Raw genomic sequence first — 25,623 nt, forward strand, 5'->3', positions numbered from 1 at the left:
ATATATAATTGTGTTTTGCCTTTTCTAGCATTTTTTGCACTGTTCAGAGGTGGCAGCAACCCTTTGGTGCAATGCCGGTCAGTGGCCACTAGGTGTCCCATCCTTGCCGGTGCCTGGTGGCCGCTAGGTGGCAGCTCTGTACCAGGATTTCCTCCTTCCAGGACGTCGAAACAACAAATTGAACTACGGAGCAAGCGGGTGAGAGAACGTCCGAAACCGCCTCTGACCGCGACTTTTAAACTGTTTTTACACAATTATAACGAGTTTTAGGCGGAGGCTGGTCGATTTAGTTAAAGTTAGGAATCTGCCGGGACTATTATTTCTCAGAAAGGTAAGTTAGCTGTAAAATGGCGGAAAGCTATCTTGAACTTAGTTGATTTGTATTTTGCTAGCCGTGTGCTAGCCAGGCTAGCGCTCGTTGAGCCTAGAGCGCGGATGTCTGCCTGAGTCGAGCCGCCTCGTTAGCTCGCGGTGAGAGGCTAGCGTCGCTCTGCTAGTTTTGCAAGCTGGCGTTTCCACATTCTTACCACAATCACGCGAAATGTAAAGGTCGGAACACGGCAATGTTGTGTTGTTTCGAATGACTTGCTTGCACTTCATAATGATTGTAAACAGTGTTTGTTGCTTATGCAATACGGTGCTGGAACTCCCGAGGCAAGATGGAGGACGCAAGGACGTGATGTTTTTTTTAGGTAACGCTAGCACGTACTGTTAGCATGGCTAACTAATGGTAGTTGTACTTCGCGAAATGTATTATTGTTGTCGTTCATCGCATTAACAGTGGGCTCTTATGCGACTTAAACGCAGGAAAAACACACATTTGGTACGTTTGGTTTTAACGCTAGTCGAGTGTCGCTAATATTAGCACGCGAATGCCCCGTCGAGCTTGCGTTGTTTTGTTATTATGATATCTCTGCCATAGCGGCAGCAAACGCTCACCCGTTCCTGAAACAGTCTACCGGGGAATTCGGTGCGCCTTCATTTCGGTTACGTTGCTCTTGGAAGAACATTCTACCCCCTAAAGTCTCCCACAGCGACGGCGAAAAACCCCACGGTTGCTAGCGGTGCTAGCACCAGGCGCGCACCGGTGTCAATTTTGACAGGAGCCGACGAAGAGCGCAGTCGTATCGGCATTGTTGTAGGGAAAGCGGGCGGTAGTTTGCTGCACTGTTGACTGTCTAACTCCTCAATATGGATCTCTACAGCGCCGTAGAACCAAGACCCTCGTCCATAGTAGCAAGTTTTATGAGATCCACTGAGCGATTTGGCGCCACTTTTTCAGTCAACACCCATTGAATCCCGTCATCTTGTCATGTAATATACACGCAGCAACGAGTGAAACGGGCACAATACCCACGTCTGTATTTTGTCACTACAGCACTTTTTACAGTCACCACATTGCCACGTTTGTGTTAGCTATTGTACATTGTCCTCTGCATTGTGTGGCAAATTATGCTTAATATAAGCAGTGGTAGGTTTTCTGCATTAATGAATTCATCTATTTCAATCCGCTCTTATTGTATCTGTCAATATTGGATGTTGTAAAAGGTACTCAAAAGTGGTACATTAGGGGAGTATTGGCATAATTCCGTTAAAGATTAACCTGTCACGTAATTTATTGAAATTCAAAAGTTTGCCTGCATCTTTGCATGTATGAGCCACTTTTTCATACAGTAGCTACCCGGTCGGTACATGCAATAGCTGTGGCCTGCAGGATCTTGTTGATGCTGGTAACGTGTTTTGATTGGTCAAAGGGATGATATGGGCGGACAGAGCAGTTCCATATTTGGACAGAGAGGAAGACAGTAAAATCTGCCATGAGCCATAAGTGTATAGCTAAGGGGCTGAGAAACAGCGAGCCAATGGTTAGAGAGCTCTGTGCCACAGGAGCATCTGTACCGCCCACTGTTACCATGTGAAGCAACTTTTTTTCTCGGAGCATCAAGCAAGATTTGTTTACTACAGAAAATGTTTTCATCTGTGTAATATTCGCCTTATTTACTAAACATTTCACATGTTTAGGTTTTATGCGACCCGGCCAGTCCTGAGGATTACAAGCCAGTCAGTCATAAATTGGAAGTGATCCAGAAGATGTTACAGAAATGATAGCAGCACCAGAAATACCAGCAGACTTCCCCTATGCTCAGTAAGTGCAACCTCGTCTGTTATTATGCTTTAGCAGGTGTAAATTGTTCATATTCATTTCTGATCCCCTCCCCTCTACACCAGTGATACAGACACACAGTTTTCTTCAGACACAGACTTTTCTGAAGATCTAGATGGAAGGAGTTCAATTTCATCGAAAGGAAAGGTAATAACCAATACATCAACATACTAACTTTTTAATTTATTACTTGTTTTTAACAGTGGTCTGTATAAGGTTGCATCAGAGGAGCCCAATCAGGCTTCAACATATTGCTGCTTAAACATTATCAATGCATTGTCAGATTGCTTGTGGCTCTCAGAAGCTTTTGTCGTTTATTACACTTGCTCTACTGCTCCAACGCATAGCATAGTAACACATAGCAACTAAACAACAAAGGAGACACTCACAAACTTAAGTGAACCAATTGTGCTTTTACCTGGCTGGCTTCCAACTTTTGAAATTGTAAAAGGCCGTAATGATGTAATCCCTTAGGTTGTGAGCCTAGCGAGCTCCGAATGTGTTTTAGCAAATCATAGGGCACAAGTTGTATTATATTGCAGTGATATTTAGTTTGCAACAACCTTATACAGCCACTACCTCTTTCCAACACATTTTTTTATCCTACATTAATGATTGTGTAGTGACTGTAGTAACACAATGCATGTACAATTTAAATAATAAAATTATAAATTATTGTCAATGTTGAGCAAAAGTTATTCAAATTGGACATACGTGAAAAAAATATATCAAAGTATAAAACAAGGAAGTGTAGTTAGTGCCTTCTATTATTATTTTTTTTAACTATTGTTTTTTTTCTAGGGTGGAAAGAAGGGGAAGAAGGCAGCGGGAGACAAAGGCAAGGGTGCGAAAGGCGCAGGCCGGATAAATGGCCACCACCAAGAGAATGGCATGGAAAACATGATGCTGTTTGAGGTGGTCAAGCTGGGCAGGAGTGCAATGCAGGTAAGACCTTGCCTTTATTACTTTTGTTGTCTTAAAAAACATATATACACTCGTCCTAAATTTTTAAATTATGTCATTCTCTTGTAGTCTGTTGTTGACGACTGGATCGAGTCTTACAAACATGACAAAGATGTTGCCCTACTTGATCTCATCAACTTTTTCATCCAGTGTTCAGGGTGTAAAGGTAAGTTTGTTAAATGTACAACTATTTGTGAAGCAAATGGTCACTATAAGCCCCGTTTACACTGCACACTAAATCAGATTTTTTTTGCCCGCAAGTGACACAGATCTTATTTTGTTTGCCAGTCTAAACGCTCCAAAGTGCTTCAAATGAGATCTTTTGGCATCTGAATCCGATTGGAATCTGATCTTTTCAAATGTGACTTCAGTCTAAACGCAATGCGATCTGTGTGTGCCCTGAATCTGATTTTTTCATCAGCTTTGAGCGAGCTACATCACTTGTGCGGAAAGACGCAGTCGCCAGCCGAAATGGATATTTCATCAAAACACCCAGTTTCGGTTTCTATTTAAAATGACTGAATTTTCAGTGCATCCCTTGTCAATAGTGCGCAAATAATAGGCTATATGTAATACATAAATATATATTTTGATTGAGAAGAAATAGCCATTGTTGAAAGACTGGAATTGACGCTGTGGCGCATTTGCTTACATGTGAGTTAAAAAATAAAGCTCCTGTAGAGCCACACTGATGTCCGTGACTCCTCTACTTAACAGCCATGTAAATATTACAACCCTGCGAATTAGTTCACACTATATACATCCATTCATACATTATATTACTTTCATTTACTTTCACATAAAAAATCAGTCATTTTCAAGGTGTGGCGACTTTTATTTTATTTTGTAGTAGTAGTGACTTGCTCCCAGTCAACTTCCTTTGTTTTCATTTACATTACACTGGAGTCTGATAAAAATCACATTTTACTTGCAGTTTAAACAGTCAACTGTAAAAAATCTGATTTAAAAAAATCTGATTTGGGCCACTTGGCTTGCAGTGTAAACGTAGTCCTAATATAGTGGTACACTCTGCGGACTTCCATGTAGCCAGTGTGGGTTCAGCTCCTGTTCTGCGATAGTGATGTGATTTGATTGACTGGTGAACAGTCCAAGGTATAGTTGGCTAGGACAGGCTTCAGCTCCCTGCGGACTTGAACAAGACAAGTGGTAGAAAATGGATGTCTGATGCAGATAACCTCAAATTTGTCTGTTTAATCTACTTCTTATATGTCACTAGAGCATACTGAATCATATGAAAATGACATAGTGTGGTTGTTTGTCTGCCACTCTGCAATATTTTAGTGCAGAATACAGGTCACAGTTATTTTTGGAACTTCAGTGTTTCCCACAGAACAGCAAACTATTTGTGGCGATAAGGCCATGGCCAGCAGTGCACTGGGGGTGTGGCCCAGGCTATCGCAATATGATGTCATCATATATTTTGCATAATTAGCTATGATGCATGTATTTTTGGGGGGGTCAAACATGTTACACATATATCTGAAGACAGATCTGTGTTATCAACATATCTCAGTGTTTCCCATAAACTGCCAAGATACCTGTGGCGGTGGGGGCGTGGCTATGGGCGTGGTCACCTTGGCATCATCGAGTAATTTGCATAATTTACTACAATGATATGATTTTTTCTAAAAAGGCTCAAAAAATGTATACTTACTAATTAATAATAACAGTTTTGTTTTAAACGTCCATCCATCCATCCATTTTACAATATACCGTAATTACAACACTTTATGTACATATTTATATACAGATTTGAACAATAAGTTATTCACTGAAATATATTTATTAATTGTGGTTCTTACAAAAAATATATCTTATAAAATATAAAAGCTAAAATGTCTCATAAAGCTCTGCCCCTTTAATTAGTGCATACTAAATAATTTAACTTTAGCCTACTACTACAACCATATTATTTACCAGCATCATAAAGTGAAACAGAGGCAGAGGTGTCCTGCCACAGTCAGTAACAAATAAACAGAAAACAGTTGTGGGGGTAGATAGACACAGAGCTTCATCAAACATCTGATCCACTGAACAAAGAGCTCCAAAAATCTTGAACTTTAGACTGCCATCAGTTTTACTCCCTACACTTAACCATGTGTTTCCTACTGCCTGCAGACTTTGCACCCTTTGTTATATACACATGTTGTGTTTCTAATATAAATACATTTAATAAAGTCAAATACAAATAAGGCAACAAGAGAAGTATCCTACACTTCTCTTTTGTAAAGTAAATCTGAACAGCCGATATGGGCATCTACATCAACTATATGATTTGCCTGAGAAGCTGGAGAGGACAAAAAAAAAAAAAAAATTTTTTTATTTTTATTTTTATTCTTTTTTTATTTTTATTTGTGGCGGACGTAATTATTTCGTGGCGGGCCGCCACAAATAAATGAATGTGTGGGAAACACTGTATCTTTTTTGTTGTTGCATTACATCGTTATAATTATTGCTGTTTATTTTATTCCTACAATGTAACACAGGCTGCACTTTATACACCCTTGGTAAACAGTCCTTTTAAATTAGAGATGGAAAACTTCCAACTTGAGGTTGTGTATTGATAGTCTCCACAATTAAATTCCAGTAAAACTAAGCACACAAAGGAAAGTCGATTAATACACACATGTAGTTCACATACATTTAAGAATCATGGTAAATCAACATTACAGTTTGGTATGAACCGAAAAAAGCAATTCAGCCATTAGTCCTGAGCAATAGTTTGATTTTATCAATAAATTCCTGTTTTTTGTTGCAGATGATTTAAAAAAATAAATAAATCTAAACTCAGTTTTTTTTCCTCTTGCTCTGGCATACTTTTTTCCCCCAGGAGCTTCTGTAACTTCCACCCTCCCCCTTGTTTCCTTAGCATAGATTATATTATATAGTAGCGTCCCGGAAGAGTTAGTACTGCAAGGGATTCTGGGTATTTGTTCTGTTGTGTTTATGTGGTGTTACGGTGCGGATGTTCTCCCGAAATGTGTTTGTCATTCTTGTTTAGTGTGGGTTCACAGTGTGGCGTGTATTTGTAACAGTGTTAAAGCTGTTTATACGCCCACCTTCAGTGTGACCTGTATGGCTGTTGAGCAAGTATGCCTTGCATTAATTCGTGATGAGAACAGCCGGTAGATATTATGTGACTCGGACGGCACGCACGCAAAGGAAATGCCTTTAAGGTTTATTGGCACTCTGTACCTCTCCCTACGTCCGTGTACACAGCGGCGTTTTAAAACGTCATACATTTTACTTTTAGATACCGATAATTAAGAAATTGATACCAATAATTTCCGAAATTACATTTGAAAGCATTTATCGGCCGATAATATCGGCAGCCTGATATTATCGGACATCCCTAGATTTCATTTAAGACAGACATTTTGAGTAGGCACTTTATAATCTCAATGTTGTAGATTATTATTTACGTATTTGCATACAATGGAATACTACATTTAACAGAAGTAATTTGTTCAAGACGCAAGTATTGCCTCCCAGTGGAAGCTCTTATTTAAAAAGGAACAACATTATACAAATTAAAGTTTTGCAAAGACGAGGCATTGTGATTTCAAACCACTAGTTTTTGATAAAATAAAATAAAGACTTGTTTTGAATCATCTGTCATTTGTATTCATTGGGTTTTTTTTAAAGTAGGAAAAAAAGATAGTTTTTTTAGGCCATATCACCCAGGCCTTGCAGCCATTTAAGATGAAGGTTGGCTCTTTTGCCCTAATGCTAACATACAACGAACAACCACATTGACAGACTAATTCAAATTAGCATTGCTATCGTTTTAAACTTGTACAAACATTCAACAAATGAGATTTTAACAAAATTGACATAATTCAGCAAATGCATTTTTACATACAGGCAGAGGTGTGGACTCGAGTCACATGACTTGGACTCGAGTCAGACTCGAGTCATGAATTTGATGACTTTAGACTCGACTTGACAAAATGTAAAGAGACTTGCAACTCGACTTAGACTTTAACATCAATGACTTGTGACTTCACTTGGACTTGAGCCTTTTGACTTGACATGACTTGCTACTTTCCCCAAAACCCAAAGCTTAAAAAGTTATTTGGGAGCGCTCCGTATCTTTCATTTTGTACGTGTCTGTCCATCAGCGTGTGTGCTGCCTGTCAGCCGGTGTGCTGTCAGTACAACAGCCAATCAAATTAGTTATACGTTGTTTTCATCACACAGCATTCATCCAATCAAATTGCAGGACAACCACCGAACAAGAGTTGTCAAACAATGCGGCAGAGAGAAACAATTATGCCAAAGTTGGTTTCGTTCGGGTACAAAAACTACGACTTGGTCAACAAAAAACAAATTGCGTATGCAAATCACGCAGTTTGAATATTACAGACGGAGACGCAACAACTTCCAACTTCGTTCGACATTTGAAGTTGCCCAAAGAAGGGTAAGTTTTGAATGTAAGATAACGTTTATTGGCTAAGTAACATGACTTTTATTTGCTGTGTAGTTAAATCAGTGAGGCTGTAAACTCACTGCTAACGTTATAACCATAGACATGTTTTAAGGGTACGCAGCATCGAGCGCTACTGCCTACTGGCGCAGACGAGACGCGGGGCCGCCATCTTGGAGTGGTGATCCGCTCCACTCAGTGCAATTTATTTGTCAGGAGCAATGAACTGTCAGCGCATTTAATTCATTTTACCTCACTGAATACCACTGATTTTCACGCGTTTTTTTGTCATACGTGTAGCTATGATAACGGACACATGTTTTGGCAAGTTTTAATATTCATAGTTTGCTTAACAGTAATATAATATTCTTATACGCTATAAGTGACCAGACGTCCGAGATCAAAACTGGGAATATAATCCCAGAGAAGGGGGAAAAAACGGTAAGCTATTTTTAAATTGAAGAAACAATATGATTAGGTTATATATACATGCGTATATCCTACATAAACAATGTATGAATACATTAGATATCTATATATCTTAGGGACCTATAGACTGTATCTCTGTTGCTGCAGCAGCAGAGAGTTTATTCTGTCTTGACACTTTGTATTGATATTTTGTATTACATTCTTCCCTTAAATGATAATGTTTACAGTGATTGTTATGTATGTATTTTTATGTATGTCGCTTTGGATAAAAGCGTCTGCCAAATACTTAAACATATATAAACACCTGAAAGTCTTTATATCAGCTAAAACCACCAATTTGTTTCACTACATTCAGAATAAAACCAAATGCTGTTTTACCCAACAATGTTAGTATTTGAATATTGTTACTTGAAGACTTATTCCTGGTTACAATTATACTGTTAAGAAAGTATTGTCTTATATTTTGCCTAAAATGAGAATGCATCATAATCAGTGGCGGGTGGTGAATTTTGTTTTAGGTGGGGCTGAAAGTTTGTAAACCAAACCCCTGTAGGGGAGTCATCCTCCCCCAGAAGATTTATTTGTGATTTTCACATACAAATATTGAATATCTTTGCTCCTTCTCAACTCTGTGGTAATATTATTTTCATAAAATACAACCAATAGTATGTTAATGTTTGTTTTTCCAATTGTGTTTATTCTGCAAAGGAATGAGTTAAATGTTTAAAATTGTTTAAACTATTAAAATTACTGTTAATAGTGCTATTATGAATTGCAATGTCAGCACTATTTTTTTTCTTGCAATTTCAAATGCACTTGTTTTAATAAATAAATACAGCGTTTTAAAAGCATACACAATCTGTGTAAAAATATTAGTCTGTGGTTAAAAGGACTTGAAAGGACTCGAAACTCAAAATGCAGGACTTGGGACTCGACTTGAGACTTTCCAGTCTTGACTTTGGACTTGACTCGGGACTTGCCTGTCTTGACTCGGGACTTGACTCGAGACTTGAGGGCAAAGACTTGAGACTTACTTGTGACTTGCAAAGCAATGACTTGGTCCCACCTCTGCATACAGGCATATAGTAGAGGTGGGGAAATAATCGATTTTTAGGTTAATGGCAATCCGGACATAGTTGATTGTAAAATCGATTAGTAAACGTCAATCAATAATCGATTTCTTTATTGTAAATAGGAAATGGAGAGTGTTTTTAATATTTGGCTGACTGCAGCGAGCCACGTCACTGTGCGATCCAACCAGCTCCTTTATTATAGGACACTTATGTTCCAGTTCTGCATACATGTAATATAACATAATAAATGTGATTGGAATTAATTTAACGGTTTCTTAATACAAATGTGCTGTTTTTAAATGTTGCAAGTGATTTGTTTTGTGAAACGAAAATAAATGTAAAACTGCATCAATAGACATAAATTAATGATTCATCAATAGTCAATTTTCTAATGGAATCCTAGTTCCTGAATCATAATCGAATCGTGAGGTGCCCAAATATTCCCACCTCTACGCAAACATATAGTCACCAAACTCTGTGGAAACAAATATTGGTTGCTAACTTTGCACTACCAGTCCAGTCTGCTGCTTAGCACTGTGTGCTGACTCGCTACGAAAACCTGTTGCTCAAACCGCCAATGCTAATCTTAAAACAAAAGCATGTAGTCAATGTTTTATGGAACATGATTGCCAAGAGATGATATACAGGAAGTAATACCCCGCCCAATGTTCCCTCTAATTTTTCATGTGTGTGAGCAAACGCACAAACTCCCTGAACATTCAGTGGAGCACATGTGAGCGACATCAGACGTGCACACTGTGGCTGCACCAGTGTCACACCTGTCCCAAACCTGACATCATAACAATTTAAATGTTTTATTAAAATCATTTTCTGATATAAGTGATTTTGCCCCCTTACAATGACAATAACAAAAAAACATGTTATCCATGACCTGTGTGCTAGTATTGTATGTCTGGCTGTGGGTCCTGCCTTTAAAAGAAATGTTACCCCTTTTAGAGATTACATTTAGTTCCTGTAACTTTCTGTCTGTAAAATACATCTTTTTATTAGCATTTATGAAATCTAGTGACAATATTTCATGAATAATATCCTTAGATTAACATTCTTAACAAATGGCAGTAAAATAAGCACACATCTGATTGTGGCATTTACACATTGTGTGGCGTTGGGGTTGTCCGACTTTTTTTGTGGCCATAAACGCAGCACTGGCTAAGTGCCATGAGTGCGTGTGTTGGTGCAGGTGAGCGAGCGAGCGGCTTCTGTTGATATGACGGATGACAAAGTTGGTTTAAGCTTGATTTGTATGGCAGAAAATTACCTGTTCTTGTTTTTGGTGTGGTTACAAACAGTTTTTCTCAATAAACTGATTGATGGAATTCCTGTCCGTAAAGTGTCTCGACAGACGATAATTGAACTGTGTTGACAAAGATTGTTTTATTCATTGGGGCCACTCTTGTTGTCACCTGTCACTCACAGAGTTGCATTGCAAAATCATACAGAATAAATTGTAATATGTTTATTTTGTTTTTAAGTTCAGATGGGATTTTTGATTTCCTGCGTGGCATTAATTTGCAGTGCGCTGAGGACGCGTGAGCGGTGCGCAATTGCACAGGCGCACACCTCAGAGGGAACGTTGACCCCGCCCACAATTTATTTTACTTGTGGCGGCTCAAAATGTTCTTGTATGATTAGTTGATAGTATGTATCGGAAACACTAAACTTCTTGTCTTGTTTGCTTGCAGCAATCCTTGTAATTTCAACAAAGACCAAAAATGGTATCTCCATTAATGTTGAGATATTTGACTGGAGTTTTGTCAGTCTTGAAACAAGAAGAGCAGATAGAGCAAAACTGTTGCTTTTATCAGTACACACATTGGCACTCATGAGAACATCTTTGTCAGATGTGTGATATGATACATTGCGGCTTTATGTGACCATGTACACTTTAATGTCACCTGGAGTCAACACTACACATCAAAATGAGCAACCATGCTATAATCTGATTCTTTAACAGTTTGTACAGAAGTATAAGATGGTGTATTAATATGCACTGTCCCAAATCAATCAGTAAAGATAAGGTGACTAATTCCTGCATTCATCAGGTGTTGTCAGTGGAGAGATGTTCCGCAACATGCAGAACTCAGAAATAATCAGACGAATGACAGAGGAATTTGACGAGGTAATACCACTTTTATTTTGTATCTTGTAGATTTAATTAATATGAATAGCAATAATTCATATCACAAAAATAAATGAAAAAAAGGTTGAGACTTTTGTCAGAAATGTCAGATGTTTTGTTTGAGAAAAACTGATGTTTTGATGGTGTCTTTTCCTTTGTGGTTTCTCTAGGACAGTGGCGACTACCCCCTCACTATAGCAGGTCCCCTATGGAAGAAGTTCAAATCAAGTTTTTGTGAATTCATATCGGTCCTGGTGCGGCAGTGTCAATACAGTATCATCTATGATGAATATATGATGGACACAGTCATCTCGCTTCTCACCGGATTATCAGACTCTCAAGTCAGAGCCTTCAGACACACCTCTACACTGGCAGGTAAGATTACCAGTGTTAGACTAGAAATGCTGGATGTATCATTGCCATAAGACCCCTTGCTTGCCAAAGCAGAGCAGAAGACTCATTTTAATTTGCACATAGTCTGCTTGTGAAGGGTATGACTTGCACTGCAAATCTTCCTTATTTAAATTGTACTTCATTTCTCCCGAAAGTCATACAGTACATCCTCTCAAATATAACTGCTAGAATGTTTTTTTAATTGTTGAATCGTTATCTCAGTTGTGTTGTATAGTTTCTCTATGTCTCACTTTGACGTAGTGGACCAACCTACGTTTGTATATCAAGTCATGTTGATTGATATTGTTTGTGTTTTGAACAGCCATGAAGCTGATGACAGCCCTGGTGAATGTAGCTCTCAACTTGAGCATCAACATGGACAACACCCAGCGTCAATACGAGGCAGAGAGGAATAAGATAGTGGCAAAAAGGGCCAATGACAGGCTGGAGCTCCTCTTGCAGAAGCGAAAAGAGGTGAGTTTATGCAGACAAGTATAATATAGGGTGATTCAAGATGGAATTGATTTTCAGTAATCAGCATATTCAGGTAAAAAAAAGATATGGCCAGTTTTATTTATTTATACATGATGTAGCTCATTGAAGGGAAAACGCTCTACATACATGCAATGGATATGGCTACATGGAAATGATTGTAAAAATAGGTCATAAGGATTATCCACATGTAAGGAGTGTTTTTTTCATACTTTTTTAATATAGATTTGCCAAAGACTGAGCAACTATTTCTCAGCAGTGCCCCCATGTGTTTGTTTATGGTAAATCCAGAGCATTATATCTTCTGGGTTTAGGCTTAGGAAAAAAGTCTGCTGCTGCTTTTTGTCTTTAGGTTTTCATAAAAGTAACTAGGGATGATGTTTGAAAACCGGTTCTCCCGATGCTTCGATAAGAAAATAACCGATTTCATGGATTCGAATCCCTTTTTGAGAACCGGTTCCCGTTATGGAAGCCACTATACCGTATTTTCTCGACCATAGGGCGCACCATATTAAAAGGCGCCGTGTCAGTTACGGGTGCTATTTCATTATTTAACGCATAAATAAGGCGCAGCGTATTTTTGGGCGCTAGCTTAAAACATACGCTAGCATGCATGGACGCTGTTTTAAAAAAAGCTGCAGGAGCAAAACTGAGTTCGGTTGTACTTTATTGAAGTATTTATCAATGTACTCATATTAGTTTTTGATCAATACTCATCCACAAATCCATCAAAGTCCTCATCTTCTGTGTCCGAAATAAACAGCTGGGCAAGTTCTCCATCAAACACTCCAACTTCCCTCTCGTCATTTTCAAAGTCGGTCTCGTTGCTATGGGGTTCCTCGGAAAAGATGCCGGCTTTTGCGAAAGCTCGAACAACAGTGCAAGCAGACACGTTAGCTCAAGCATCCACGATCCATTCACAAATTGTGGCGTAACTCGCCAGACGCTGCCTCCTAGTTTTTGTGAAGCCGTGTTCGTCTGTCATCCATCGCTCCCATGACGCTCACAACTTCACTTTGAACGTCCTGTTTACACCCATCTCCAGCGGTTGGAGTTCGTTCGTCATGCCTTAATAATGACTCCAGGTGGAAACTTTTCTTTCGGCAGCGTCTTGAAAATCACCATAGGTGGCAGTTTCTGCCCATTAGCATAGCAAGCTAGCACAACAGTAAAAGCCAACTTCTCTTACCCCGTTGTGCGTATCTATTCTCTACCGTGCTGGTCCACTTCTTCTCCACAGTGTGCTTCACCGGGATGTCGAAAGTGAGCGGCACCTCGTCCATGTTGGTGATGTGTTTGTTGGCAATTTTTTTATTTACAACGCACATAGCAGCACTATATGCTCGCTAGGGGCGTGCCTTTAGCGTCCTCTCTCACCTGAAACCTTCACCCTTTAACATCCGCATGCTGTCCTCAGTCACGTCCGCCTTTCCTCCATATAAACAGCGTGCCGGCCCAGTCACATAACATCTACGGCTTTTGGAACTCAGTGCACACACAAGGTGCACACACAACAACCTATCTGGATTCGATAAGAGATTCGATAAGGAATCGGTTCGATAAGAGGATTCGATAATGGCATCGACATCGATAATTTTTTAACGAAAATCATCCAGTAGCCAGTATCTAGTTTAGTTCACCATGTGTTTTTCCCTTTTTAATGAATAAAATTTAGGTGGAAAGAAAATTTTCCTTTTAGGTCTGTCTGCCTAGGCTGTCACACATGAAAGTGAATCTGTGAATAATTTGTAACAGAGACTTATAGAATTGCACCAACATGCATCATGTGAGTGACTAGTGTTATTCAACTAGCATCTCCTGTTAACTGGGTTATATCCCAGCAGGTTCCACCTGGCATCCATCTGCTTTTTCACTCTGCAGCCTTACCACAGATTGGTGGCATGTTTGGCTGCCACATATATGTAATTTTTATTAAACTTGTGCTGCAGAACTTATGCCTATTAGTACCTCATCCACCCCAGACTATTTCAGGTAATTTATGTATTCTCTTTACATTTCAGCTCCAAGAAAACCAGGATGAGATTGAAAACATGATGAATGCAATATTTAAAGGAGTCTTTGTACATCGCTATCGGTATGGTACCACATAATTATATTGAATCATAACAATTTGTTCTTTTTTATTGTAACTAATAATTACAATGTTTCAACAGTGATTCAATAGCAGAAATCAGAGCCATTTGTATAGAAGAGATTGGAGTTTGGATGAAACTCTACAGTGACGCCTTCCTTAACGACAGTTACCTAAAGTATGTGGGATGGACAATGCACGATAAGGTGGGTTTGGTACCCAACTTACCTTTTGAAATTTAGTCCTCTTTTTTTTTGGGACGGATACATTTTGGATGAATGAACATTGACCTCTAGAATTTTTGTTTTTGTTTGTTTTGTATACATTTGCTATAATGCCTGAATGATATGTGTATGTCTATCTCCATTTGTGCCACTAGAAGTAATCAAATTTACAGGAAATCGTTGTTTTTTCCGGATGCAATCAAATCCAAGTTACAATGCCAAAGTATAAACACGAAAACGCTTGCTCTTGGTGTTCTTTACATAAGGGAAGTGCAATTTTTACGTTTTGTTTATCTTGAAAATAAACTTTACGTTAGTATTTGACATATATTGCTAATCATGCCTGTTACAGAATACCTGCATGATTAATTCTTGGATTTTCTGGTTTACTTTCTTGATTTTTTTTTCAGCAAGGTGAGGTACGTCTGAAATGTCTGACAGCTCTGCAGGGTCTGTACTACAACAGAGAGCTCAATGCAAGGCTTGAACTCTTCACCAGTCGCTTTAAGGTCAGCTCCACCTTTCGGACATCTTAACCACTACACCTAAACATACTTATTGGAGGCTAAATTCTGATAACATGTCTGGTAAAACTGACACAAATAAACTTTTTTACCGAAAAATTTGTTAAATTTGTCGTATGATTTTCTCCCCAGGACCGGATTGTCTCTATGACCCTTGACAAGGAGTATGACGTTGCAGTGCAAGCCATTAAGTTGCTCACTTTAGTTTTGAAGTAAGTTCTAAACTCTTGCCCCTTGTTTACAGTGTTTAACACTGTTTATCAGCTGAAGATAATCTGCATCTCAAGGACAACTCTTTGTACTCGCACAAAGTATCACATACAGCACAGAGGAGTCACTCGCTGCAACATTGTACTTTACCGGCATTCTGTTTATTTCTGCAGTAGTACAGATGAGGTATTGACTCCTGAGGACTGTGAGAGCGTCTATCATCTGGTCTACTCGGCACACAGACCTGTTGCCATTGCAGCAGGAGAATTCCTCTACAAAAAGTATGTCAGACTTCAATTTAACTTTTCACTGTCAGGATTATGTTCTACATTGGGAGTCTGTCCATAGCCGAGCTTTGAGTCTTATTGTTTCTACACAGAAATTATATTATTTTGGCCCATCATGTTGGGCATTCACACTCATTTTCCAATAGTTGTACAGAAACATCCTGTAAGTGTTTAATCATGTTTTACAAAAGTTGTAAAAGATATGTTGTTACAAACCATATGCTCATTGTGCTTGGATTACAGTAAATAAATGGTTTATGAACATTTAATGAAATTATCCCCACTGGAATTAACGGATCATTTTTAATTGCGTGTTATCCAATAGTTGTGGGAAAAATGTCGTCTGAATAACCAATGGATTGATAGGTTTGTAGGGATAGACTTTTAGTGTTCCTAAGACTTCAATTTTGTATCATTTGAAGATTGTTCAGCCAGCGGGAACCAGAAGAGGAAGGTGCCCCCAAGAGAAGAGGCCGACAAAGTCCCAATGCCAACCTCATCAAGACCACTGTCTTCTTCTTCCTGGAGAGCGAGGTATAGTTCAGGTTTTTGTCATATCTCTTCACTGATTGTTTCCAAGCTATCAAGCCATTCAATGTGTAATGTTATAAACATGTCTTTAGCTCCATGAACATGCAGCCTACTTAGTGGACTCTCTTTGGGAGTGTGGTGCTGAGCTACTGAAGGACTGGGACTGTATGAGCAGCTTACTGTTAGACGATCCACTGCCAGGAGAAGAAGGTATGACACAAACCTCTTTCAATCACGTGTTGCCAGCCACTGGCATGCAGCAAATTGGGGCTGGGCGATATATCGATATACACGATATATCGCGGGTTTGTCTCTGTGCGATATAGAAAATGACTATATCGTGATATTCGAGTATACAATCTCACGCAGTTGCTTTTAGCTGCTGGCATTACACTACAGGCTCTCCTCGCTCGTTCCTGTGTCTCCTTCTCACAGACAGACAAGCGCACCTTCTTACACACGTCACATACTGTCACGACATACGTCACATACGTATACGCCCTCGCGCAGCAAAGAGGTAGCAGCATGGGTAACGTTAGCTGTGATGTTAGCGTAGCCGTGCGAGTGGTAATACGAGAGAGAGAGTTGCGAATCTGGTAACAAATGAAGGAATAATTAATTCCCCCAAAAAACAGCAGGGGGTCCATCGTCTGGCGGTGGTTTGGCTTCAAGTGGGAATATGTCGAACAGACAACCGTAATTTGTCAAGTGTTGGGCAAAAGCGTTGCTATAAAAAGTAGCATTACTGCTAATATGTAGCATCATTTGAAAAGTCACCTGCTAGAGAATGAAGGGTGCTTACTCCGCATGTCAACATCTCTGTTCGGTGCAAAACGCCCACACCATCAAAATGCCGAGGCAAACATTTCCAGATCAACACCGTATGAAAAAAATTGTGATTTTTTTAGTTGTGATTTCCTTCTCTGCATGAAAGTTTTAAAGTAGCATATATTAATGCAGTATGAAGAAGAATGTTTTAATGTAGACACATAGAATCATCATACTGCTGTGATTATATGCATCAAGTGTTCATTCAAGGCTAAGGTAAAATATCGAGATATATATCGTGTATCGCGATATGGCCTTAAAATATTGCGATATTAAAAAAAGGCCATATCGCCCAGCCCTGCAGCAAAAGCATTCATTATTAACCACAATGTTGTGACTTTTGTAGCTCTGACTGACCGGCAAGAAACAGCTTTGATTGAAATCATGCTGTGCACTGTACGCCAGGCTGCTGAATGCCACCCACCCGTTGGAAGAGGCACAGGGAAGAGGGTAAGATTTGCACGGGTTAAGTGGAAAAGAGTAGTATTCAAGGTTTTGATATGGTGTTGTTGATTAAATATTTGTGTTTATATATTTGATTACTAATATCTTAAAACCTACAATGTCAATACCTGAATGACCCAATAGGTCTAGAAAGTTTCATATTTCCCAAAACAGTAGCTCCTACTGTAATATATTCTGCATCTTATTTTCCAGGTGCGTCGTCTACTTAAATAAATTATAAACAAGATCCTTGTTGAATATTAATAAAGTTGGTATGGTATATTAAAGTTGTGTTATGAGGAGGCATCTTATCTGATGTTTGCTTTCATGTTTATGTTCTGGATAAACATCTTCATTTTGATTCTTACAGTTTCTCCACTATAGGCCTTTTTTTAAGTCTGAAACTCTAGTTGCACTCTACACCTATTTTAATGTATAATATATTAACTAAGCACATTTTTATTGGTAAGAAATAGTGCAAAACTATATTGTTTAGTAAAATGTGTACATTTAAAAGCTTTCCCCTCATTAGATTCCTAAAAAAACGCCCCTTTTATAATCTATAAAGAAATACTGTATAGAGCACCCTTGCAGGGTTCATCAAATCAGTTTTTAATTAATTTGATATTTATATTGATGGTAAAAAAAGTGCATCCAGATAGAAAATGTTATTGTTTTTCCTTGTTGTTTTATGTGGGGTAATTATAATTTAGTTGGTTCGCAATTTGCATGTGCATGTTTAGGTGATGACAGCAAAAGAAAGGAAGACTCAACTTGATGACAGAACCAGAATGACAGAGCTATTTGCTGTGGCTTTGCCCCCTCTGCTAGCCAAGGTTTGTCATCCTTCCTTTTCTTTGACTTAAATACTTGAAATCTTTTTTCTCAAAAAGTCATGATGTTAAATGTGTATTATACAGTATGCTGTGGATGCAGAGAAGGTGACCAACTTGTTACAGCTTCCTCAGTTCTTTGACCTGGAAATTTATACCACAGGACGTCTGGAGAAGGTCAGCAAAACTGATTTGATTGTAAAGCTGTTCGGTGCTCATTAGAATCTGTGGAATGCTATACAACCAAATGTTTTTGTTTTTTTCTAATAATTATATAGTTAATTGAATAGCATGTTTCAAATTAACCATAAGATTTTGACATACATATGAATTCTGCTTTTATTGGGTTTCCCGGCTCAATATTTACTGTCTCAATGACATGACATTATGAGTTGAGACCAAGCAAACGTTGGTTAATAAGGTCAAACACGAAAAGTGGAATCCATATTTACAAATTTTCCTGGTGGAGGCATTGCTACTGTTGAATAATATATAATTTATTTGACGTTTTCTATCCTTAATCAGCACTCAGCCTGTCAATACCAATGGATACCGAGATTTGCATGCATAATGGCACCGGGCCGAACTAGGCCGAAAAACATGTCTCTTTCATTGCCTCATTTCGGCGCAAAATTAATGCAGAATTGGCCATTAGCAACAAGTGCTTGACGATTTTATTCCGTCTTGTTGGTAATGAAGCGTCCCGACAGAGGTGCGCAGTCTGACACTCTTTTTAAACTGTATAGCCAACCTTAACACACCAACAGCAGCACCCAGTTTCAACACTGCAGTGACAGCACCCACATATGGCTATCGCTTTCCACACCAACATGCAACACTGCCTCATTACCCACCAATCATAGGCAATCCAGCAAGGTGCTTTCATTAACCCTGAAATTCGGAACATCGCCATTACGACATGAGTTGTTTTTTTCCGGCACATTCTGTAATCTATAATGCTGCTGGTTTTGCTACATTATTTATGACAATTTGCTGTGGATTTTTATGGTAAATTAATTACTTACATGGTTGCACGATTGAGATGATATGCAATATAAATGATATAAATTTATGATAGAGCCTTTAATTCTGTCGTTACATTTTGATAATGCTTGTCGATAACACATTTTAGCTGTGTACCACAAATTTGAAAGCGACAAGCGAAGTAACATGTCCTCAACACACTTTTTGCGTTCTCGCTAGGGGCTAATGTCTTCTCCACAGTGCAAAGACTCTTCTTCCATGGCAGCAAATAAACTAAGTTTCTTACAAGTATCATCCCAGTCGGAAGTGGAATAGCTAAACATGCTTCACGGCACACCATAAAAAGATATGCTAACTGCAAGCAAGAGCTCTTAAAATAAAGGTAGGTGGATCGCTGCAAATATCGACAGCAACGATATCAAGTAGTACAGTATCAGGTCGATACCACAGTAATTATATTGATATTTATTACTATTAATAAATATTTTATCCTTTTTGTTAATGTTTACAAACCCAGCAAATAACTCCCTGGACACAAGAGGACTTGAAGGGCAAAAATCAAAGACTTTAAATCTGAGCCAAAAGTGGGAAATTATTTAATATTGTAATGATACTGTTACACCGCCATCCTCTGTTTTTGTCTGATTTATATTTGCCAGAGGTGTGGACTCGAGTCACATGACTTGGACTCGAGTCAGACTCGAGTCATGAATTTGATGACTTTGGACTCGACTTGACAAAATGTAAAGAGACTTGTAACTCGACTTGGACTTTAACATCAATGACTTGTGACTTCACTTGGACTTGAGCCTTTTGACTTGACATGACATGCTACTTTCCCCAAAACCCAAAGATTAAAAAGTTATTTGGGAGCGCGCCGCTCCGTATTTTTCCTTTTCTTCGTCTGTGTCTATCAGCGTGTTGTTCCTGTCAGCTGGCGTGCTCTCAGTACAACAGCCAATCAAATTAGATCTACGCTGTTTTCATCCCACAGCTCTCATCCAATCAAATTGCAGGACAACCAATGCAGAAGAATTGTCAAACAATGCGGCAGTGAGAAACAATTATTAGGCCAAAGTTAATTTCATTCGGGTATTAAAACTACGACTCGGTCAACAAAAAACGAATAGCCCTTCGCAAATCATGCAGTTCGAATATTATAGACGGAGACGTAACAACTTCCAACTTCGTTCGACATTTGAAGTTGCACAAAGAAGGGTAAGTTTTGAATGTAAGCTAACGTTTATTGGCTAAGTAACGTGACTTTTATTTGCTGTGTAGTTAAATCAGTGAGGCTGTAAACTCACTGCTAACGTTATAACCATAGACATCTTATAAGGGTACGCAGCATGGAGCGCTACTGCCTAAAGGCGCAGACGAGACGCGGGGCCGCCATCTTGGAGTGGTGATCCGCTCCACTAGTGCAATTCATTTGGCAGGAGCAAGAACTGTCAGCGCATTTAATTCATCTTACCTCACTGAATACCACTGATTTTCACGCGCTTTTTTGTCATACGTGTAGCTATGATAAAGGACACATGTTTTGGCGTGTTTTATTATTCATAGTTTGCTTAACAGTAATATAATATTCTTATACGCTATAAGTGACCAGACGTCCGAGATCAAAACTGGGAATATAATCCCAGAGAAAGGGGAAAAAAACGGTTAGCTATTTTTAAATTGAAGAAACAATATGATTAGGTTATATATACATGCGTATATCCTACATAAACAATGTATGAATACATTAGATATCTATATATCTTATAGACTGTATCTCTGTTGCTGCAGCAGCAGAGAGTTTATTCTGTCTTGACACTTTGTATTGATATTTTGTATTACATTCTTCCCTTAAATGATCATGTTTATAGTCAGTTTTATATGTATTTTTTATGTACACTACCGTTCAAAAGTTTGGGGTCACCCAAACAATTTTATGGAATAGCCTTAATTTCTAAGAACAAATATAGACTGTCGAGTTTCAGATGAAAGTTCTCTTTTTCTGGTCATTTTGAGCGTTTAATTGACCCCACAAATGTGATGCTCCAGAAACTCAATTAGCTCAAAGGAAGGTCAGTTTTGTAGCTTCTGTAACGAGGTAAACTGTTTTCAGATGTGTGAACATGATTGCACAAGGGTTTTCTAATCATCAATTAGCCTTCTGAGCCAATGAGCAAACACATTGTACCATTAGAACACTGGAGTGATAGTTTCTGGAAATGGGCCTCTATACACCTATGTAGATATTGCACCAAAAACCAGACATTTGCAGCTAGAATAGTCATTTACCACATTAGCAATGTATAGAGTGTATTTCTTTAAAGTTAAGACTAGTTTAAAGTTATCTTCATTGAAAAGTACAGTGCTTTTCCTTCAAAAATAAGGACATTTCAATGTGACCCCAAACTTTTGGACGGTAGTGTATGTCGCTTTGGATAAAAGCGTCTGCCAAATACTTCAACATAAACATATATAAACACCTGGAAGTCTTTATATCAGCTAAAACCACCAATCTGTTTCACTGGATTCAGAATAAAACCAAATTCTGCCTTACCCAACAATGTTAGTATTTGAATATTGTTACTTGAAGACTTATTCCTGGTTACAATTATACTTAAGAAAGTATTGTCTTATATTTTGCCTAAAATGAGAATGCATCATAATCAGTGGCGGCTGGTGAATTTTGTTTTAGGTGGGGCTGAAAGTTTGTAAACCAAACCCCTGTAAGGGGGTCAGCCTCCCCCAGAAGATTTCTTTGTGATTTTCACATACAAATATTAAAGATCTTTGCTCCTTCTCAACTCTGTGGTAATATTATTTTCATAAAATACAACCAGTAGTACATTAATGTTAAATCTTACTTGTGAAAAGTAATCACCCGATTCCTATTTTCAACAGTCCGCTCATTTGAGTAGGAAAACGCTGAACACCATCTTTGTTTTCTACCTGTCAACTGTCAGTTTAGGCTGCTCGCCGGCTCCTCATCACCACTTCAAGATGGCGGCCAAATTGCTCGTGTCGCAGCAGCCAATGCTGCGTCTACTTATAAGATGTCTATGGTTATAACGTCATTGCAAACACGGCAATATGTTGCGTCCACTGCAGTTCGCTACCTCATTCATACTTTTTGTCAAGTGATTTTTTTTAAGCAGGGCTGCATGAGGTACCTACACATAACGTTACGTTAGTCAATGTATCACACACAGTAACATAACGTTAGACGGCGGTCAGCAGCACCGCGTATTTTAGGCATCTACAAAAACACAAACATAGTCAAATAAAGGTCAATAAAATGTATACTATCTTAAGAATATGTGTACATATTGCATAGGGCCCTGACATCTAAAAAGTACAACTCTGTTCATTGTTTTGTTCATGTTTTTGTTATGTTTTTCATATGTACGCACACATCAACACACATATGAGATCAATGAGATAAGGTAAGAGCAGGATAGAAACTGCTGTGGAACTAGTTACAATGCAATATGCCATGGAAATACAATGTTAACACTTTTGTGCAAATAAGTACAGTTGCACTTGTTTTTTCAAATGTGTTTATTCTGTAAAGGAATGAGTTAAATGTTTAAAATGACTGGATAATAGTGCTATTATGAAGTGCAATGTCAGCACTATTTTTTTTCCTGCAATTTCAAATGCACTTGTTTTAATAAATAAATACAGCGTTTTAAAAGCATACACAATCTGTGTAAATATATTAGTCTGTGGTTAAAAGGACTTGAAAGGACTCGAAATTCAAAATTTAGGACTTGGGACTTGACTTGAGACTTTACAGTCTTGACTTTGGACTTGACTCGGGACTTGCCTGTCTTGACTCGGGACTTGACTCGAGACTTGAGGGCAAAGACTTGAGACTTACTTGTGACTTGCAAAGCAATGACTTGGTCCCACCTCTGATATTTGCAATCAAAAATGTAATCATTTAAGGATTCTGAAAATTTGAAGTATCAGCATGAGTATTGGTATGACCGATACTGCCCCTGTAAATACTTTGTATTGGATCAATACACAAATTTGCAGTGTGGGCCAAAATTAAAATGAAGTTGTCAAACAATAGAAGAATATGTGCTTATAACATTGAACAGAAGTGCATATATCAGCAGCTAAATTAGGAGCCCTTTTAACTCATGTTTAAATGGTTCTATTATAATTGATGTACCAAATAATATATTGTAATTTATATTGTTATAACAGGAGGCTGCAAAATATATCGCAATATAGATTTTAGGCCGTATCACTCATCCCTGCTTAGTTATTGTATTTATATTATTCAAACATTTAAATGACTATTTTAATCATCTTGCTTGCCATAACATTTCGTTAAAATATAAGGGCATTGTTTTGAAACAAATGTTTTATGTTTTACATATTTTAAGTAAATTAATGATAAATGGGTTATACCTGTATAGCGCTTTTCTACCTTCAAGGTACTCAAAGCGCTTTGACAGTATTTCCACATTCACCCATTCACACACACATTCACACACTGATGGCGGGAGCTGCCATGCACCATTTTTTTCGGTCTAAATGCACTTAAAATCCTTTCATTTCCTCAAAAATCGACATTGTGTCTCATAACACAGTGCTCCTGATGTATGGATTAATTTTGGTTGTGCTTTTTTGAGAATATAGAACATTACACAAAGCTCAAAAATCTGTCAAAAGTTTATTTCGACTTTGGTAGACTACGAAGCCGCACCGCTTGAAGCATTGTTGGTGTATTACTGCTACTGTAATCAGAGGTGTTGTGCTTCAACATACGGGTAATATTATGGCACCTATTAGAGAAATAATTTTTTTCGTTACTGTTGTGTATTTGTGATCTCCATAAGTCCCGAAAATTTGCACGGTTCGCCATTGTAGTCCGCGTCGTAGTCCATAAGCTTCTTCTTTTTCCCAATTCTCTTGTTGTGGGGCATTCATCATCCGCTTTTGCCATTTCTAATATAAAGTAACATACAGTTCTAACCTACATCTGTCAGTAGACCCGCTATGGAAGTGCTAACAAATACCAGTATAACAAAGATAACGGGGAGAAGACACTGTCGAAGTGGAACTTCGTAAAAAAGACTGCCCACAAAACAGTGCATCCTGAAGTAAAACATAATCTATGCAACATTTTGACAAAAGAACCACCATTACATGTTATGTAGACCACAAGGAAGTGTTTTAAATGTAGAAAAAATATTTAAAAAATGACCCATTTAATGCACCTTACAATCGCCTTTTGTATGAATTTGAATAGACTCGTTCATCGGCCGTGCGCATTATAATCTGGTGCGCTCGCTGGTCTGAAAAATATGCTAACAGTTTGGGAACTGTTAAAGCACTAACACCATTTTCAACGTTAAGATGTAAACGATACTACTGATACTAATAATGAACAAAAACACAAATATTTGTCTTTAAATATATAGATAACGTTTATCTAGAGCATTTGTGTTAGATATTACAAATTGCATGATGGCGTCGTGTTCACTCCAACACTGTTTTACCTAGCATAATGAATAATCATGATTAATAATCGTGATTTCAATATTGATAAAAATAATTTCAATTATTATTTTGCCCATAATCATGCAGTCCTATGTGTAAGACTAGACCTCATTTATGAACACTATTTTTATCTATATGGACAAAAAGTGCAGCTATGTCTTATGTCAAACGGGTGCCATCTTGCGAAATTTTCACATTTATTTTTATTTATTTATAGTATTATTTTGTTTCTGCCATATTACTTTGTTTATAATGCTTGTGTTGCTTTCATATGCACATTCAACTTTCTACTTGAGCATTTTGAACATATCTGAACAGCCGATATGGGCATCTACATCAACTATATGATTTGCCTGAAAAGCTGGACAGGACAAAAATAATAACACTTTAGTTTAGGTGGTGGCTCTTTGTTGTTAAGGCGGCCGCCTTAACAACAAAGCGCTGTGGGAAACCCTGATTTTGGTCACAAAAACCGTGATAAGAAATGTTCATACCGTGACATCCCTAATGTATATGTATGTATGTATGTATATACAGTATATATGTATATCCATATATGGATGTAATGGTATGAAAATTTCTTATCACGGTTTTTGTGACCAAAAATTTCAAAAAGTACTTATACTGAAATGTTTTAACAGTTTTACCTAAAAAAACCTACTTACACATTCAAAATTATATCCTTTGTAAGAGAAAAATTATTGTACATAACTGTCATGTACCTCATGTAGAAATTGAATGTGCATATATGAAGGCAACATAAGCATTATAAACAAATAAGTATGGCAGAAATAAAATAATAACATAAAAAATGTTAATACATCTGAAAAATTGTGCAGGATTGCACCTGATTGCCATAAGATGTAACTGCACTCTTTGTCCATGTATACAAAAATAGTGTTTATATATGAAAAATCTAGTCTTGCAAACATCAGAAGACACCTCAACTATTTGAAACTTTGGCAATGAAATAAGACAGGGTTGCAGTGAGGTATTTTGCCATTTTTGACGAGGGAGCATAAGCGGCTGCCTCTGGAAGGCACCAGGTGTG

At 38.1% G+C, this 25,623-nt stretch overlaps 1 protein-coding gene across 3 annotated transcripts in view; it reads left to right on the forward strand.

Annotated features, from left to right (window-relative positions):
• Nucleotides 1-75: 75 nt before the first annotated feature.
• The window catches only part of LOC133648919 (cohesin subunit SA-2-like), a 52,751-nt gene continuing 27,203 nt past the window's right edge, over nucleotides 76-25,623 (forward strand). Inside the window, exons 1-18 of one of the 3 annotated variants that reach the window (XM_062045461.1) lie at nucleotides 76-198; nucleotides 2,023-2,146; nucleotides 2,230-2,311; nucleotides 2,966-3,109; nucleotides 3,197-3,293; nucleotides 11,140-11,216; nucleotides 11,387-11,591; nucleotides 11,932-12,083; nucleotides 14,123-14,196; nucleotides 14,276-14,399; nucleotides 14,828-14,926; nucleotides 15,074-15,153; nucleotides 15,325-15,432; nucleotides 15,861-15,972; nucleotides 16,062-16,179; nucleotides 17,144-17,247; nucleotides 17,985-18,077; nucleotides 18,162-18,251. In XM_062045461.1, the coding sequence (XP_061901445.1) occupies nucleotides 2,103-2,146; nucleotides 2,230-2,311; nucleotides 2,966-3,109; nucleotides 3,197-3,293; nucleotides 11,140-11,216; nucleotides 11,387-11,591; nucleotides 11,932-12,083; nucleotides 14,123-14,196; nucleotides 14,276-14,399; nucleotides 14,828-14,926; nucleotides 15,074-15,153; nucleotides 15,325-15,432; nucleotides 15,861-15,972; nucleotides 16,062-16,179; nucleotides 17,144-17,247; nucleotides 17,985-18,077; nucleotides 18,162-18,251 (1,803 nt within the window). In that variant the 5' untranslated portion in view covers nucleotides 76-198; nucleotides 2,023-2,102. Of the gene's footprint in view, nucleotides 332-514; nucleotides 693-2,022; nucleotides 2,147-2,229; nucleotides 2,312-2,965; nucleotides 3,110-3,196; nucleotides 3,294-11,139; nucleotides 11,217-11,386; nucleotides 11,592-11,931; nucleotides 12,084-14,122; nucleotides 14,197-14,275; nucleotides 14,400-14,827; nucleotides 14,927-15,073; nucleotides 15,154-15,324; nucleotides 15,433-15,860; nucleotides 15,973-16,061; nucleotides 16,180-17,143; nucleotides 17,248-17,984; nucleotides 18,078-18,161; nucleotides 18,252-25,623 lie in introns of those variants that run through there. The other 2 variants (XM_062045460.1, XM_062045462.1) reach the window with 2 other exon arrangements.

The sequence above is a fragment of the Entelurus aequoreus genome, linkage group LG04, assembly GCF_033978785.1.
Source record: "Entelurus aequoreus isolate RoL-2023_Sb linkage group LG04, RoL_Eaeq_v1.1, whole genome shotgun sequence".
Classification (NCBI taxonomy): Eukaryota; Metazoa; Chordata; class Actinopteri; order Syngnathiformes; family Syngnathidae; genus Entelurus; species Entelurus aequoreus.